This window comes from Pleurodeles waltl, chromosome 1_2, assembly GCF_031143425.1.
Source record: "Pleurodeles waltl isolate 20211129_DDA chromosome 1_2, aPleWal1.hap1.20221129, whole genome shotgun sequence".
Lineage (NCBI taxonomy): Eukaryota > Metazoa > Chordata > Amphibia > Caudata > Salamandridae > Pleurodeles > Pleurodeles waltl.
Window position 1 is genome coordinate 267,628,545 of NC_090437.1, and position 17,223 is coordinate 267,645,767.

At 47.3% G+C, this 17,223-nt stretch overlaps 1 protein-coding gene across 2 annotated transcripts in view; it reads left to right on the top strand.

Annotated features, from left to right (window-relative positions):
• Positions 1–17,223, top strand: part of SMARCAD1 (SNF2 related chromatin remodeling ATPase with DExD box 1) — a 690,140-nt gene that overhangs the window by 146,061 nt on the left and 526,856 nt on the right. For both annotated transcript variants that reach the window (XM_069238045.1, XM_069238053.1), the window contains one exon: positions 749–859. In XM_069238045.1, the coding sequence (XP_069094146.1) occupies positions 749–859 (111 nt within the window). The remainder of the gene's footprint in view (positions 1–748; positions 860–17,223) is intronic.

The following is a 17,223-nucleotide window of genomic DNA, read 5'->3' on the forward strand; positions in this document are numbered from 1 at the left end:
ATGTTGTGATGGTGTACTCCTAAAGCTGTCTTTTACTCTTTATAAAAGTAAAGCAGCATTATGGCAGCCCTGATGGAGACAGGGATGTTGTTCATTTTTTCCTTTCTTTTTTGCATTTAATCTGAAGTCTGGTGGTGCCTTGCTGTGAGTGTGCCGGAAAACACCAGAGGTGATGAGCTTGTCTGCAGAATAACCAGGATTGGTTGTCATAATTTCTTTGTAAATGATGCAGCTGGTTTTGAAGATCGTGAGAGTGGGGGCAAGGAGAGCCACTAGAATCCCAAAAGTATGCTGGTGATACGATCAGATTCTTCAGGGCCTGGATGAGACGTTCTGCAGTGTGTAGAGGCTAGGAGGCCATGAGCAGGGTGTTACCACCATCAAGATGTGATAGTGTCACAGCACTCATTATTCAAATTGCCTACTGTGATGCATTCTCAACAAAGGGCTTTCAACACTGCTGTTCTCATTATGGGGCAGTGAAACCTGAATTTGGTTCTTATGTTCTTGAGGTTGTGCTCCTTTCGACCCTCCTGCTCCTTTTTACCCTCCTTCATAGTTGTTCTCTGAGACTCTTTACTTTGAAGCCGATTTATACTTCTCTGCATCCTATCAGCAGTTTGCTTCAATTTCAATTCAACCTGTAGGTAAGTATCTTTGTTTTTAGTTTTAAACAAAAATACAGTGCTTAGCATGTGATTATTTTGTTTATAGATTGAAATACTGTTTCAAATTTTCTCGTTCACAGGTAGCCTCTGATAAAGACTCGAGCAATGACGCAGACTCTGAATTAGATCTGGAAAGTCAAGAAGCAAATTTAAAAAAGCTGCAGCAACACTTTCCAGATTTAGATAAAGAGGTGAGTCAGTGGTCTGTTTATGTAGATTATACGTTTGAATGCCTTATTGTTTTCATTGACAAAAATATCTTATAGTCTTGGGTGGTTATTTTTTTTACATATTCCTGTGTTGTTTGTTTGTTTTCCACAGTGACTTTTGACCTCTCCCTCCCTTGAATTTGCTTGTTAACTCCATGTAACACAACCACTAGGAACACCATTGTTACCAAAAATTATTACAATGCAAAACCGTGCTAACATAATGACCTGTGTTCTCGAAAGGTAGTGGCACATCTGTTTATGGGGACAAGTGGTTTTATTTCTTTCTGAAGTGCAGGTGTTCTGACTCTTAATAAATGCCTGCTGGACATGTGTTTCCAAATCTGGATGCCTGAACTCTGAAGTACTGTTTTATGGTTTTTCCCCCTACATTATCATCTGGTATGAAGATCTGTGTTGATTCTGATGAGAAGAAGACTATGCTGGGTGTCGCTTTAGCTTCTTTTGTTTCATAATTTGTGGGTTGTTTGAGACGTCCTGGATTGAAAGTTAATATAGATAGTGACTCAAAACGTGTAATCACTGAAACAATCATTCTTGTGAATAAAACATATCAAGCATATGAATCTAGGCAATTCTTTAACAGTTTACACTGGTGCCTGTTATGCTGATCCCTGTGGGGAGCTACCCTGGGTGTGGTGAGCACCTATGGTGTTATCACCTTATACCAGGTATCTCCCTATTAGTTAAGTGTGGGCAGTGTATAGGAAGCCCAGGCTCTCTAGGAGTAGTTGTGGATGAGCAGCCAAGACTTATCTAGGAGATATGCAAAGCTTATGCAATACCACTATAGTCACACAGCACTTATACACATGAAAGAACCACACAGTGTTACAGAAATAAAGATACTTTATTATGGTAAAATAAACACTAAAATACTGTATTGGCAATACCCCCACTGGAGGTAAGTAAACACACTATTATATACACATTAGAAGTTCGTGATAAGCATAGAAAGCAATGCAAACAGTAACGAAGGCCCTAGGGGAGACCAAACCATATACTAAGTAAGTGGAATGCAAAAGGCAGTCCCCCCACCCAAGTAAGTTGTATCCGTAAAGGGGAGCTGGAGGAATTAGGAACCCTAAAAGGTAAGAACCAGGGTGCCCCCCAGTGACCATGAGAGAAGAGGTAAATACCTGGTTTTCCCCAAAACCTATAGGAGAACTTTAGAAAAGGACTGTGCAAGACCCAGACAAGACTGGAAGAAACCAAAGGTGGACAGAAGGGGACTTGTAAAGGAAGGAGACCAAGTCCGGTTCGTGATGAAGGGTCCAGCTGTGGCAGGAGCCAAAAACCACCCTTCTGTGGATGCAGGACCAGGTCGAAGGTTGATGAGAAAGTCAGCACTGCAGCAGAGGAGCAGAAGAGGAGTTCCAGAAGTGATGCAAGTGATGTCCCACGCCGACGGTCTTGATGCAGTCAGTCAGTGGTGCTGGAAAACCACCAACAAGCCCTAGCCAGTGCAAGAGTCTGAGATGAAGGTTTTGTAAGGCTGAAGAGGACCAGCAAGGTCCAGGGGGCTTGAGCCAAGGAAAGGAGTTCGAGGTGACCCTCAGCAGCTGGAAGAGTCACAAGAAAAGGAGGCAGCCCCCGCAGGCACCAGGCACAGGAGTCGCAGAGAGGCCCACTCAGCACACCTGAAGAGGCGTCCCACGTCACTGGAGCAGCAGGCAGGAGACTGTGCTTTCCAGGGAAGAGTGCTGGAGGCTGGCGCTACACGGAGTCTGTAGATCCCTTGAAGGAGGAACAAACAAGCCTTGGCAGCTGCAAGAGTAGCAGTGCACAGGGGTACTGCTGTGTCGGGAGAGGCAAGGGCTTACCGTCTCCCAAGTTGGACAGCTGGTAGAGAGGACCAAGGGTACTACTTCAGACCACCACCTGTGATTCCGGATCCACGCAGCTCCGGAGCAGAGACGATCCACGCAGCCGGTCATCGTTGCAGTTGGGGCCTGCGGATGAAGGGGAGTGACTCCTTCACTCCAAGGAAGATTCCTTCTTACTTCCTGTGCAGGCTGAAGACTCATCGCCCCCTCAGAGGATGTACAGCCAGGAAAATGTTGCGGTTGCTGGAAGGAGCTGGGGAAGCAATGTTGCAAAGCGGAGTCAGCACTGGAGTTGCAGATTGTTGGTTCCTGGAGGGTCCAATTGCAGTCCCGCTGGTCAGAAGATGAAGTAAATAATGCAGAGGAGTCCTGCTGGAATCTTGCATGTCAAATATGAGGACCCACCCAAGGAGGAGACCCTAAATAGCCCAGGAAGGAGGATTGGTCACCTAGCAGGGTGACGACCTATCAGGAGTGGGCTGTGATATCACCTGCCTGACCTGGCCACTCAGATGCTCCCAGGGGCTTCTGCCCACCTTGGATTTAAGATGGCAGAATCAGGTGGCCAACTGGAGGAGCTCTGTGCACCACCCCTGGGCCGGTGATAGACAGGGGAGTGGTCACTCCCCTTTCCATTGTCCAGTTTCGCGCCACAGCGGGGACCGGAGGTCCCTGGACTGGTAAACGTTTTATGCAGGGAGGGCACCAAATGTCTCCTTCAAAACATACCAGTGGCCTGAGGAGGGTACCCCTTCCAAGCCATGTAAAACCTGTTTCCATGGGAGAGGGTATTACGTCCCTCTTCCACAGAAAATCCTTTGTTCTGCCTTCCTCTGCTTGAGCTTGTCAGGCAGCAGGAGGGCAGAAACCTGTCTCTAGGGGTGGCAGCTGCACGGGTTGCCAGAAAAACCCCAGAAGACAGGTAGGAGCAATTCTGAGGGTCCTCTAAGGACCCCCAGGGTTCTGGCAACAGTATTGGGGTATGATTCTGACATGTTTGATACTAAACATGCCCGGGTTTGGAGTTACCGTTATGTAGCTGGACATAGGTAGTAACCTATGTCCAGAACACACACACAATGCTGTCCCTGCACCCATGAAGTCCATGAAAATGGAGCTGGAGTTTGTGAGGGCACCTTTGCTCATGCAGGGGTGTCCTCACTCACAGGTACCTGCACCCTGCTCTCTGGGCTAGGAGGGCCTACCATAGGGGTGACTTACAGTGACGTCGTGCAGTGACCTGTAGTGAAAGGGTGCATGCACCTTTTCGCGCAGGCATGGCAGGCTTGCAGACACATTTTGCATGGGCTCCCATGTGTGGCATAATACATGCTGCAGCCCATGGGGAACCCTTGGTCCCCCAATTCCCTGGGTACCTAAGTTCCATATACTAGTAACTTATATGGGGGCACCAGTTTGCCAGTTGTGGGGGTGTGCTAAGTTCTAAGCAACCAAATTGAGAGTGAGAGAGCGCAGTCACTGGGCTCCTGGTTAACAGGATCCCAGTGAACACGGTCAAAACAAACTGACAGGCAAAAAGTGGGGGTAACCATGCCAAAAAGAGGGTATTTTCCTACAATCGCTGCAGTTGTAAATAGTTTCTTCCTTCAGCCTGTAACAGGATTTGTGCATTATTTCAGGGCTTTTGGAATAGTTATCCAACGGGGAAAATACTTCCATATATTTGACTGGAAAGTTCTTGAGGTGCAGTGAAGAGCATACCTGAGACCTCTAGTAGCAGATTACTTACTGTAGGCAGCTGGCTCTGTATATACTATATCGAAGTGAGATATAGTGTGTACAGAGTCAAGGGATTCCCCAGAGGTTTAACAGAGGCTAAAGAAGACAATACTAATGTTCTCTTTTGTGGTAGTGTGGTTGAGCAGTTAGGCTTACCAGAGGGTAGTGCAAAGCATTTGTTCTACACACACAGGCATAGAAGAAGCACACACTCAATTACTTAACTCCAGACCAATGGTTTTTATATTACAAAAATATATTTTCTTTATTTTTAGAATCACAAGATTCAAGTTGCGGGTAAGTACCTTAAGTTTTATATTTCACACAGGTATCAACCATACTTCGTTTGAAATAGGTAAGTAATACAGTTTTTGAATTATTGTCAATAACCTGTTTTAAAAATGGACACAGTGCAATTTTCAGACAGAGTTCCTGGGGAAGAAATGTTAAATTGTTTCGCAGGCAAGTAAAACACTTACAGTTTCAGTCTCCGGGTTTTAGGAAGCCCACCGATTGGGGTTCAAGTTCATCCCAAGCACCCACCATCAGCAACACAGGGTCGACCGGGTGCAGAGGTCAAAGTTGAGCAATTTTAACATGGGCTTTTATGGAGACGGGGGTGCTTGGAATCAGGTCGGTCAGCAGGTAAGTACCCGCAAGTCGGAGGGCAGACCAGGGAGGATTAGAAGAGCACTGGAGGGACCACAAGTAGACACCAAACACACACCCTCAGCGGCACAGGGGCAGCCGGGTGCAGGGTGGAAACAGGACGTCGGATTTTCAATGCTGGTCTATGAGGTGACTCTGGAGGTCACCCAGAGGCTGCAGGCGAGGTTCAGGGGGTTCTCGGGCTCACCACCGGATGGACAGGGAGGAGGGACGCCTGCTTAATTTGTAGGCACCAGGGGTCGGTTTCTTCAAGGTCTGGGGCTGCAGGTGCAGTGTGTCTTTAGGCATTGGATATCTTCGTCCGAAGCTTCGCGGTCAGGGGGGTCCTTGGGATTCCCTCTGTAGGTGTCATCGTAGAGGGGTGAAGAGGTCGACTCAGGGTGGGCACTTGCTCTCAATTGCCTGGGGACCCTCGCTTGCTGTTTGGACCACCTGGACAAGGGCCATGGGCGTTGGGTGCACAGGGGTCGAGACTCGTGCATTTGGAGTGAGGTGGGAGTCCTTGGTTGTAGGTTTTTCTCACAGAGCCACTGTCCTCTGGATTTCTTGGTCCTTTTGGGTGCAGGGCAGTCCTCTGGAGTTGGGCAGAGGTCGCCGGTCCAGCTGGATGCGTCGCTGGTCTTTTGCAGGTTCTTTGAAGCAGGAGACAAGCAAGTAGGGCTGGGGCAAAAGCAGTTGTTGTCTTCCTTCTTCTCTACTGGGGGTTTTCAGCTTAGCAGTCCTTCTTCTTCCTCTTGTAGGTCGCCATGAATCTGGTGAGCTGGGTTCAGAGTGGGCCTTAAATCCTAGATTTAGGGGTGTTTTAGGATCAGAGGGCATTAGCCAATGGCTACTGTCCCTGAGGGTGGCTACACCCTCCTTGTGTCCACTCCCTTGGGAGGGGAGAGGAGGGGTGGCAAATTCCTATCCCTGTTGTCCCCCATCCTCCAAACCAAGATGGAGGATTCTGCGGGGAGGGTGTCACCTCAGCTCTGGACACCTTAGGGGTGGTCCTTGCTCGGGTGGGCACACCTCCCTGCTTGCCCTAATTTTTCCTGCCGGACTTGCTGCCTAAAGTGGGGCTTTGTCCAAGGGGATGGGGGGGGGGCATCTCCACTAGCTGGGGTGCCTAGGGGCACTGTAATCCGAGGCTTGAGCCTTTGAGGCTCACTGACAGGTGTTACAATCCCTGTGGGGGGGGTGTGAGTCACCTCCACCCAGGACAAGCTTTGTTTCTGACCACAGAGTGCACAGAGGCACTCGCTCCATGAGGTCAGAAACTTGTCTGAAAGAGGCAGGCTGGCACAGACCGGTCAGTCCTACACTAGCAGTTTGGCTAACATACAGGGCACATCTCTAAGATGCCCTCTGTGTGCATTTTACAATAAATCCCTCACTGGCATCAATGTGGGTTTATTGTGCTGAGAAGTTTGATACCAAACTTTCCAGTATTCAGTGAAACCATTATGGAACTGTGGAGTTTGTAATGACGAACTCCCAAACCATGTACTCAATAAGGCTACACTGCCATTACAATGTCTAAGAATGGAGTTAGACGCTATAGGGGCATATTGCTCATGCAGATATGCCCTCACCTTGGTATAGTGTACCCTGCCTTAGGGCTGTAAGGCCTGCTAGAGGGGTGACTTAACTATGCCACAGGCAGTGATTTGCGGGCATGGTACCCTGAGAGGGGTGTTATGACGACTTTGTCTTTTTCTTCTTACCAGCACACACAAGCTGCAAGGCAATGTGCGTGTGCTTGGTGAGGGGTCCTCTAGGGTGGCGTAATGCATGCTGCAGCCCTTAGAGACCTTCCCTGGCCACAGGGCCCTTGGTACCATGGGTACCTTTTACAAGGGACTTAACTGTGTGCCAGGGTTGTGCCAATTGTGGAAACAAATGTACAGTTTTAGAGAAACAACACTGGGGCTGGGGCCTGGTTAGCAGGGTCTATCTCACTTTCAATCAAAGTTGGCATCAATACTAGGCAAACAGTGGGGGGTGGGGGTGGGGGGAGTTAACCATGCCAACAGAGGGACCTTCCTACACTAAATTTAGAATTTCCTCCAGGCGTCAGACTGGATCCGGAGACTTTTCTTGACGTTGGTCGAATCAGTGTGTCTCATTGGCGTCGTGGTTGTCGTGCTGACGTCACGGTTGTATATAGGTGCCATCCTGGCACACTGACGCCAGTTCTTTTAACACCGCACCAGCCTATGGAGAAGAGCTACCTCAATTAATTGTTTGATTAACTGCAATACTTTTGTTGAATTCTTTTTGACGAGTTTTGGAAGGGTCAATACTGGTTTTAAACACTGCCACTCCTGTCATCGAATGATGGCGGTGACGGATCTGCATCTCGCCTGTCTTTTGTGTCTGGAGCGAGACCATGACCCCAAGTCGTGCTTAGAGTGTTGGGCCATGAACCCAAAGGTTTTTTAAGGAGCGGTCTCTAAATCTCATGGCGGTCTGGCGCTCGAGACTGCGTTGCTCCTTGTCTTGTTGGAGAGGGAGGTCACAAGACCGCTTGCAGAGTCATCATCATTCCTCCTTGCCCCATTCTAAGTCCTTGGAACACTTGTGTCACAAGAAGTATTCGAAGAAGGCCAAACATTCTTTGACTTCTCCCCATTGCTCAGACGTGATGCACAAAGAGCGTTGATGCTCTAGGTCTCTGTCTGCGGAGCCTGGGTCCGGGTCTGCTCCTCGCCTCCCTGCCTTTCTGTGAGTTAGTGCCACCCCTGCCCAGTTGAAAGAGTTCTATGAGGCCATGTACCTCCTCTTTGTGCATACCGACGCGTCCTTGGTGCCTTTGGAGGGTCGGTGAGGGCCGCCTTGGGTTCCGCACCAGCGGGTTTGGCCTTGACTGTGGGGTGGATGTCCGGATTCACTCTTGGATCCGTATCAACGCCCGTCAAGCCAACATAATCTTCCCTGATGTTGAGACTAACGTTGACACTCCCAACGTGAGTTGGGCCCGCAATCGCTGTTGATCCTATTCTCATCCCCGATGACTCGGAGCCCGAACGGCATCACTCATTGCAGATTCCGTTTTCTCTGGGCTGTACTGGGCCCAGGTCGGGTCGTGACCCTTCTTTGTATGGATATGAGGATAATGTAGAGAGGTTGCTGGACTCTTTAGAATACCCACCTGACCCTGACATGGACTGGGTTCAGGATTTGGGTGACGCTAGCGGACTAGATACCTCTCCTGATGCTGGCATAATTTCTCCCTCTCCTGTGGCTGCATAGGAAGGAGCTTCATACTCCATGGTGTTGAGAAGGGCAGCTGAGGTTTTGGACCTCCAGCTTCCTTCTGTGGAGGTCAGGACTAACCTGACTGAGGTGCTTCAGCCTGGGCCTTCCACTTCAGAACCTCTCATACCCTTTAATGAAGCCCTTACGGACATCCTGCTGGGTACCTGGTCCAGACCCAGCACAGAGGCTCCTTTGAATAGGATGGTTGCCCGCTGCCATGGGCCTGCTGTGACTGACCCAAAATCCTATGCTTGAGAACCTTGTTATCTAGGCTTCCTCTTCTCACGCATTCCCTTCCACTCCCCTGGATAGGGAATCAAAAAGCCTGGATAACTCGGGGAAGAAATTGTTTTCTTCCGCCAGTCTGGCGCTGTGCTCCGTGAAAGTTGCATGATGTTTGGGCCGATAATCCTTTACTATGTGGGATACAGTCACAAGGGTGCTGCCTCAAGCCCCGTAGGAGGCCTCGATGGTACTCTCATAAGCAGTTACTAACGGGAGAGACGCAGCAAAGTTAATGTATTGTTGTGGGCTGGATATGACCGGCTCACTAGGTAGATGGGTTGCATAGACGGTGGCCTTGCGGCGCCACGCCTGGTTGAGGATATCTAGCTTTTCAGGGGATGTCCAGCAATCTAATGGACATGTCCTTTGATGGCACCCATCTCTTCGGAGACAAAGTGGACTCTTTAAAAAAAACAAAAAAAACAACAAAAAAAATCACTTCAAAAATAAGTAAGGAAGTATACATAAATAGTGTTCAGCAAGAATAAGTTGTTTACTTCGGCTGGTCGCACCAATAGGCCCTCCTCTAGTCCCTTCATATTGGTCGGTTAGTTATATTTGTAGAAAATTATTTGCTACGTTTGACTTGATTGTAGAATCAACAAAACACTCAGAACGACCCTTTAATCACTTCCCAATATTTAGACTCATCTAGGGTTCAATCATTTTATATGGAGTTAACATAGTATTATTGGACAACTCTTACTTCAACTACTGATATTCCTGTTGGGTGTATACCCTTACTTGGCTATCTATTCCACTAAATACTGCCAAATAGCTGTAAACCTTTTTTATACTCCAGATGCGTTTTGAGTACACCTCATATTTCTAGGTTCGTAACATCTTATTTCACTAGTTCTGGAGTGTAGGAATCGTTTCAGTCCCCCAAAACTGCAGTATTAACGATCTAGCTACTGCAAAGGCAATGAAAATAAAGTATTGTTGATATTTAGCTAGTTGGCGTGTTTTCTCAGATACTCTAAACAGAACTAAGCTCCGTCCTTAGGTTAGAGCTGTGGTTTATTACCTTGTTTATCTCTAACCAAAAAATAGTTAATTTAGGACAGTGTTAAAAGATATATAGCCAATTGCCCTGTCCCTCCTGATGGCAGGGAAAACATTGATCAGGAATTGATGGAAACATTTTATGTATCGTCTCTGGAGTGTAATAGGCCATCCATCTGGAGAAGAAAAACATAATTTTTTTAGTTCACTGCCCTCAAAGATTTGTATCCAACTTCTGAAATGATTCTCCAATCTTCGCTAGAGTTTATACATTGTGGTGTTCTGTAAATTTTCTCCTTGAAATCTGTAATTAATTCAGAGGCGGATTGATTAACTGGCCATCTGTACCAATTCCCTGGACCCACTATTTTACTCCTAATTAGAGCCCTCCATATCGGGTGTTCTTGAGTACTTGCCAAGGGTATATTAGTACTAAGAAAATGAGAAATCTGGAAAAACCTTAAAAAAAAAAAAAAAAGTCTGCTTGCCATATTCTCCAACCTTATTGTAACCTCCTTCCAAGTAATGTATCTGTCTCCTAGAAGAAAATCCCCCATCTGTTTGAACCCTTTGCTATCCCATTGAGCTATCACCATTTCTGGAAGGCGCTGGCCAAAGTATTTACACTCCTGCAGTTGTAAGCAAGTGTAACCTGATGGTATTTAATGTGTTTTACTTAAAATCTCTGCTCTAAGATCACAAATATATTTGTATCTAGATTTTTTGGGAAGTTTAGTGGTTTTGATAAATGCTGGAAGACTTATTGCTGATTCTACTATCATCTTATCGACCAAAAACATTTCCAGGGTTTTTCTGCTATCCAAATATTGTGCCAGTGTTATCCTGCAGTGCAACCTGATAATAAAGTTGAAATTTAGGAAGTGTCAAGCCCCCTTGATTTTTATTGAGTTGCACGAACGAGAGCCTCAGCCATGTTTGTTTTTTTCCTCCATATAAAACTTCGTACCATGAAATCCAGTGTATGGATATAGGAGCTATTTATTCTTATTGGCAGATTATTGAATAGAAAAAACTGAAGAATTGACATCTTGATTAAGGAGACTCCCTATCATGGAGAACCGTCCATCTGTCCAAAAGTGTTTGTAGTTTTTCAAGCATTCTGGCATAGTTTAGGTTAAACAAATGACCATAGTTATTCATGAAATATATTCCCAAATACCTAATGGGTTCGAATGAATTAGCTTGCTGTTGTAAGTCAGGAGGAATATTCTCTCTTCCTGTGTTAAATAGGAGAACCTCTGTTTTACTTTTGTTAATCTTATAGCCCCCTATTTGAGTAACCTCATTGATTTTTATCCAGAACCCTTTGTATGTTGTCGATCTCTGGTTTTAAATATAAAATTATATTGTCAGCAAAAAGCTTAATTTTTGGCATAGTTACTATTGTTGACATAATTTCACTCGTGCTATGTATTATATGGGCCAGAGGTTTTTTTTTTTTTTTTTTTTTTTTTTTTAAAGGCAAACAGTATAGGGGAAAGAGGACAACCCTGTCTAGTGCCTCTTTTAATCTGAATTGTACCTCTGACGTTTTGAGTTGATAACAATTCTAACACGGGCACCCCTGATACACACTGCCTTATCATTGACACAAATTGCGAGGGGAAAACTAATTTGGTTAGACTATATAGCAAGGCTTCCCAGTTTACAAGGTTGAAGGCTTTCTCTGCGTCAAACATTATCATTACCGCAGGGATTGCATTGGCCGAAACACACTTGACTGCCTGTGTTAAAAAATGTATATTAGATGCCATCAGTCTGCCGCTACAAAGCCGTTTTGGTCTATATGTATTAGTTGTCGCGCAACCGATGTGATCCTGGTAGCCCAGACCTTTGTTCAGATTTTATAATCTGCATTAAGCAGACTGATTGGACGATCTGCTTCTGGTTTCAATGGATTTTTATATTTTTTTAAGAAACTGACTATTGTTGATTCTTTGAATGTTGGAGGTATTTCTGCGCCCTCAAGTATTGCATTGCATAGCTTTGTTAGGAACGGTACTAGCTCCTCACAGAAGGTTTTATAGAATTATATCGGCAAACCGTCTCTGCCACAAGCTTTTGCACTTGACATTTTCTTGATGGCTCCCTTAATCTCGGAGGGCAAAATCTTTTGTACTATGTCGTTCTGAACATTTAACTGCAACTTTGGAAACGTGATTAGCTTATAATACTGGTCTATCTACGAGGTGAAACTAAGTAGTTAATCTCATAAATTCTAGAGTAATGCAACATAAATACCCACGCAATATCTTTCTCCTGAGTAATGATTGAACTTGTCTTGGGATCCTGAATTTGATGTATTGTCTGCCTTTCGTGTTTTAGACGGGGGTCCAAGCCAAGTATTTACCTATTGTAGGAAGTTGGCTTTGTATATACTATCTCAAAGTGAGATATAGTGTGCACAGAGTCCAAGGGTTCCCCTGAGAGGTTGATAGTGGCAAAATTAGATAATTCTAATGCTCTATCTTGTGGTAGTGTGGTCGAGCAGTAGGCTTATCAGAGGGTAGTGTTAAGCATTTGTTATACACACAGGCAATAAATGAGGAACACACCCTCAAAGACTTAACTCCAGGCCAATAGTTATTATATAGAAAAATATATTTTCTTAATTTATTTTAGAACCACAAGATTCAAGATTTTAAGTAAATACATAAAATGCAAGGTACTCTACACAGGTAAGTAAGGAACGTTGAATTAGAGCAGTAACATACAATGTATAGGTTAAAATGGCAATAAGCTATTTTAAAAGTGTACATAGTGCAAAAATCAACAGTTCCTGAGGGAGGTAAGTAAGGTTAAGTTTCTGAGGTGAGTAAAGCACTTACAAGTTCAGTTTCCTGGGCATAGGCAGCCCACCGTTGGGGGTTCAAGGCAACCCCAAAGTCACTGCACCAGCAACACAGGGCCGGTCAGGTGCAGAGGTCAAAGGAGGGCCCAAAACACATAGGCACCTATGGAGAACAGGGGTGCTCCGGTTCCAGTCTGCCAACAGGTAAGTACCTGCGTCTTCGGAAGGCAGACTGGGGGGGTTTTGTAGAGCACTTGGGGGGGGGGGGACACAAACAGGCACACAAAACAAACACACCCTCAGTGGCACAGGGGCGGCCGGGTGCAGTATGCTTAGCAGGTGTCTGGTTTTCTGAAGAAATCAATGGAGAGACCCGGGGGTCACTCTAGCGATGCAGGCAGGGCACAGGGGAACTTCTCGGGCCAGCCACTGACTGGGCTAGGCAGAGGGTCACCTGATGGTCACTCCTGCACTGGAGATCGGTTCCTCTCGGTCCTGGGGGCTGTGGGTGCAGTGCTTGGTCCAGGCGTTGGGTTCTTTGTTCCAGGCAGTCGCGGTCAGGGGGAGCCTCTGGATCCTCTCTGCAGGCGTCACTGTGGGGGTAGAAGGGGGAGGGGGGCCGTCTCAGGTTACTCACGAGGTCACAGTCGCCTGGGAGTCCTCTCTGCAGTGTTGGTTCTCTGGAGCTCGAGCTGGGGACGTCGAGTGCAGAGGGTGAAGTCTCACGCTTGCGGCGGGAAGAGGTGAGTTCTTTAAAAGTTGCTTCAAAGTTGTAAAAATGTTGCTGTAGGTGAACAGTGCCGCTGTTTTCAGGAGTTTCTTGGTCCTTCGGTTCAGGGCAGTCCTCTGAGGCTTTAGAGGACGCTGGTCCCTGTCAGATGCATCGCTGTGCAGGTTCTTTGAGTCTGGAGACAAGCCGGTAGGGCTGGGGCTAAGTCAGTTGTCGTCTCTGCAGGGCTTTCAGGTCAGCAGTCCATCCTCTTAGTGTAGGTTGCAGGAATCTGATTTCCTGGGTTCTGGGTCGCCCCAAAATACTAGTTTTAGGGGTGTTTTTAGAACAGGAGGGCAGTAGCCAATGGCTACTGTCCTGGAGGGTGACTACACCCTCTTTGTGCCTCCTTCCTGAGGGGAGGGGGCACATCCCTAATCCTATTGGGGCAATCCTCCAATCTCAAGATGGAGGATTTCCAAAGGTAGGGGTCACCTCAGCTCAGGGCACCTTAGGGACAGTCCTGACAGGTGGGTGACTCCTCCTTGTTTTTCTCATTACCTCCTCCAGCCTTGCCGGCAAAAGTGGGGGCACTGACCGGAGAGGCGGGCATCTCCACTAGCTGGTATAACCTGGGGTGCTTTAACAAAAGCCATGAGCCTTTGAGGCTCACCGCCAGATGTTGAGTTCCTGCAGGTGGAGGTGAGAAGCACCTCCACCCAGTACAGGCTTTGTTCGTGGCCACAGAGTGACAAAGGCACTCTCCCTATGTGGCCAGCAACTCGTCTGGTTGTGGCAGGCTGGCAGAAACTGGTCAGCCTAGCACTAGGAGACGGACTGGTATTCAGGGGGCATCTCTAAGATGCCCTCTGGGTGCATTTTACAATAAATTCCACCCTGGCATTAAAGTGCATTTATTGTGCTGAGAAGTTTGATACCAAACTTCCCAGATTTCAGTGTAGCCATTATGGAACTGTGGAGTTCATGTCTGACAAACTCCCAGACCATATACACTTTATGGCTACCCTGCACTTACAATGTCTAAGGTTTTGCTTAGACACTGTAGGGGCATATTGCTCATGCACATATGCCCTCACCTGTGGTATAGTGAACCCTGACTTAGGGCTGTAAAGCCTGCTAGAGGGGTGACTTACCTATGCCACAGGCAGTGTGAGGTTGGCATGGCACTCTGAGGGGAGTGCCATGTTGACTTGGTCATTTTCTCCCCACCAGCACACACAAGCTGTGAGGCAGTGTGCTTGTGCTGAGTGAGGGGTCCCCAGGGTGGCATAAGACATGCGTCAACCCTTGGAGACCTTCCCTGGCATCAGGGCCCTTGGCACCAGGGGTACCATTTACAAGGACCTATCTGGGTGCCAGGGCTGTGCCAATTGTGGGAACAAAGGTACAGTTTAGGGAAAAACACTGGTGCTGGGGCCTGATTAGTAGGGTCCCAGCACACTTTCAGTCATAACTGGCATCCGCAAAAGGTCAGGGGGTAACCATGCCAAGGAGGCATTTCCTTAGAGTAGGTCACAAGCACTTTCAAGTTACTGTGCTTCCCATCGGCCTTACCAAAAGCCCTTTGGTGTTCACAAAAGTGATGGCGGTGGTTGGAGCTCATCTGAGCAGGTTGGGTGTTTCAGTCTTCCCCTAACTCGACGACTGGTTGTTGACGGCAGACACACCCAAGAAAGTCATCGCCCACCTTCAGACTACTCCAAACCTCCTGTTCGCACTGGAGTTCACTATAAACGTGCAGAAGTCACACCTGACTCCCTTTCAGGTGCTCCCTTTCATAGGAGCTGTTCTGGACACAGTGCAGTTTCGGGCCTATCCCTCCCCCCCCCGAAAAGCAAATCCAGGATATTCAGGCTTTGATTCTGATATTTCAGCCACTATCCTGGTTTTCGGTGAGAATGACTCTGAGGCTGCAGGACCTCATGGCCGCCTGCTAGAGACACATGCCAGATGGCATATGTGGGCTCTGCAGTAGGACTCGAAGTTCCAGTGGGCGCAGCATCAGGAGAATCTCACCCACATGGTCCAGATCTCAAAGGAGACTGCAAAAGATCTGCAGTGTTGGCTTTCAAATCAGGATTGGGTTAACCGCAGATGCCTCCTCCTTCCCCAACCAGATCTGACAGTAGTGACATATGCATCACTCCTTGAATGGGGTGGCCGCATGGGAGAAGTATAATCAGTGGTCTCTGTTCTCCGTCGGAGTCTGGACCCCACATTGATCCTTTGGAGCTCCTGGCGATCAGGTTTGCATTAAAAGCATTCCTTTCCTCTCTAAAAGGGAAAGAGGTGCAGATGTTCACGGACAAAACTGACTCCATATGATACTACAACAAACATGGCGGATTGGGGTCCTGGACCCTTTGTCAGGAGTGTCTGCACCTCTGGACATGGCTGGCACATCAGGGCATTACCCTGGTGGTTCAACATCTGGCGGTCTCTCTGAACGTCAGAACAGACAAACTCAGCCGTTTATTCGTAGCTGATCACGAATGGCATCTCCATCCGGAGGTGGCACAAGGTCTCTTTCAGCAGTGGGGAGAGTCTTGGTTATGTCTGTTCGCCTCCGCAGAGAACGCGAAATGTCAGCTATTTTGCACGTTGGAGTTTCCAAGGTGGCACTCGATCGGTGACGGTTTTGGTCTCGAGTGGAACTCCAGAATCCTTTCCGCCTATACCACTTCTGTCCAGAGTTCTGAAGAAGATCAAGAATGACAGGCCCAAGTAATCCTGGTTGCTCTGGACTGGGCACGGGCAGTATGGTATCCGGAGCTATTGAGCATCGCCACAGATCCTCCAGTCAGACTGCCCCTTCGGGAGGATCTTCTGTTGCACCAAAAAGGGACGGTTCTCCACCCAAATTTGTCCATTCTTCGCCTTCATGTGTGGAGTTTGAGCAGCGGCCGTTGACAGCTTTTGATCTTTCACCCAAAGACTGTGATGTTATCTTGGCAGCCAGGCATCCCTCCACCAAACGGTATATGCCTGTCGTTGGCATAAATTTGTGACATGGTGTACCAATAAGTCTGTTGATCCCCTCTCTGCTCCTCTCTCTGAGGTTCTCTTGTTCATTCTTTCTTTATCCCAGCAGGGCTCTGCTTTGGGCACCCTTAAAGGTCACTTGTCATCCACCTCAGCTTTTCTTAGATTGCCTGGTCAACCTTCTCTTTTTAAGTCACCTATTGTTGGTAGATTCCTTAAGGGACCCACCCATTTGTTTCCTCCCACTCAGTCATTCCGTTCATCATGCCTCAGTGGGATCTCAGTCTTGTCCTTAAATACTTGATGTGTGCTCCTTTTGAGCCATTACACAATTGTCCATACCTGCTCCTTACTTTCAAAACTGTTTTTCTTGTTGCCATCACCTCTGCTTGCAGAGTGAGTGAGCTTCAGGCTCTTTCTTCAAAGCCCCCATTTTTGTCTGTGCACCCTGACAAAGTGGTGTTACTCACTAGGGCCTCATTCCTTCCCAAAGTAGTTGTCTTTTCATGTAGGCCAGTCCATCACTTTACCTACTTTTTACGCACCTCCACATCCTTCTCATGAAGAGGAGAGACTCCACTGCCTGGATCCAGAAAGAGAGTTGGCGTTCTACCTCAATCATGCTAAAGACTTCTGGGTGGATGATCAACTCTTAGTTGGATATGTGGGTGCGAAGAAAGGGAAGGTGGTGCAAAAGCATACCTTCTGATGATGGGTACTTCTTTGCATCAAAATGTGCTACGGTTTGGCGAAGAAGCAACCCCCTGATGGCTTGCATGCTCAGAACTTGGGCATCTTGTCCGAATTCAGAGATAGGTTAAAATGTTTAGAAATATGCGGGATCAATAGAGATAAGGAAATTAGTATAAGCACCGGGCAGGGTTCTGCAGGCAACCCAGATTTTACTCTTATCAAAGTCTATAGCACCTGATCCTGGGTGATTGCTTCGAACCTTCCAAAATTCCTGGGCGCGTTTGGAAATGGTATGTTATAGTTGTAGGAAAGTACCCTTTTTCTTGGCATAGTCACCCCCATT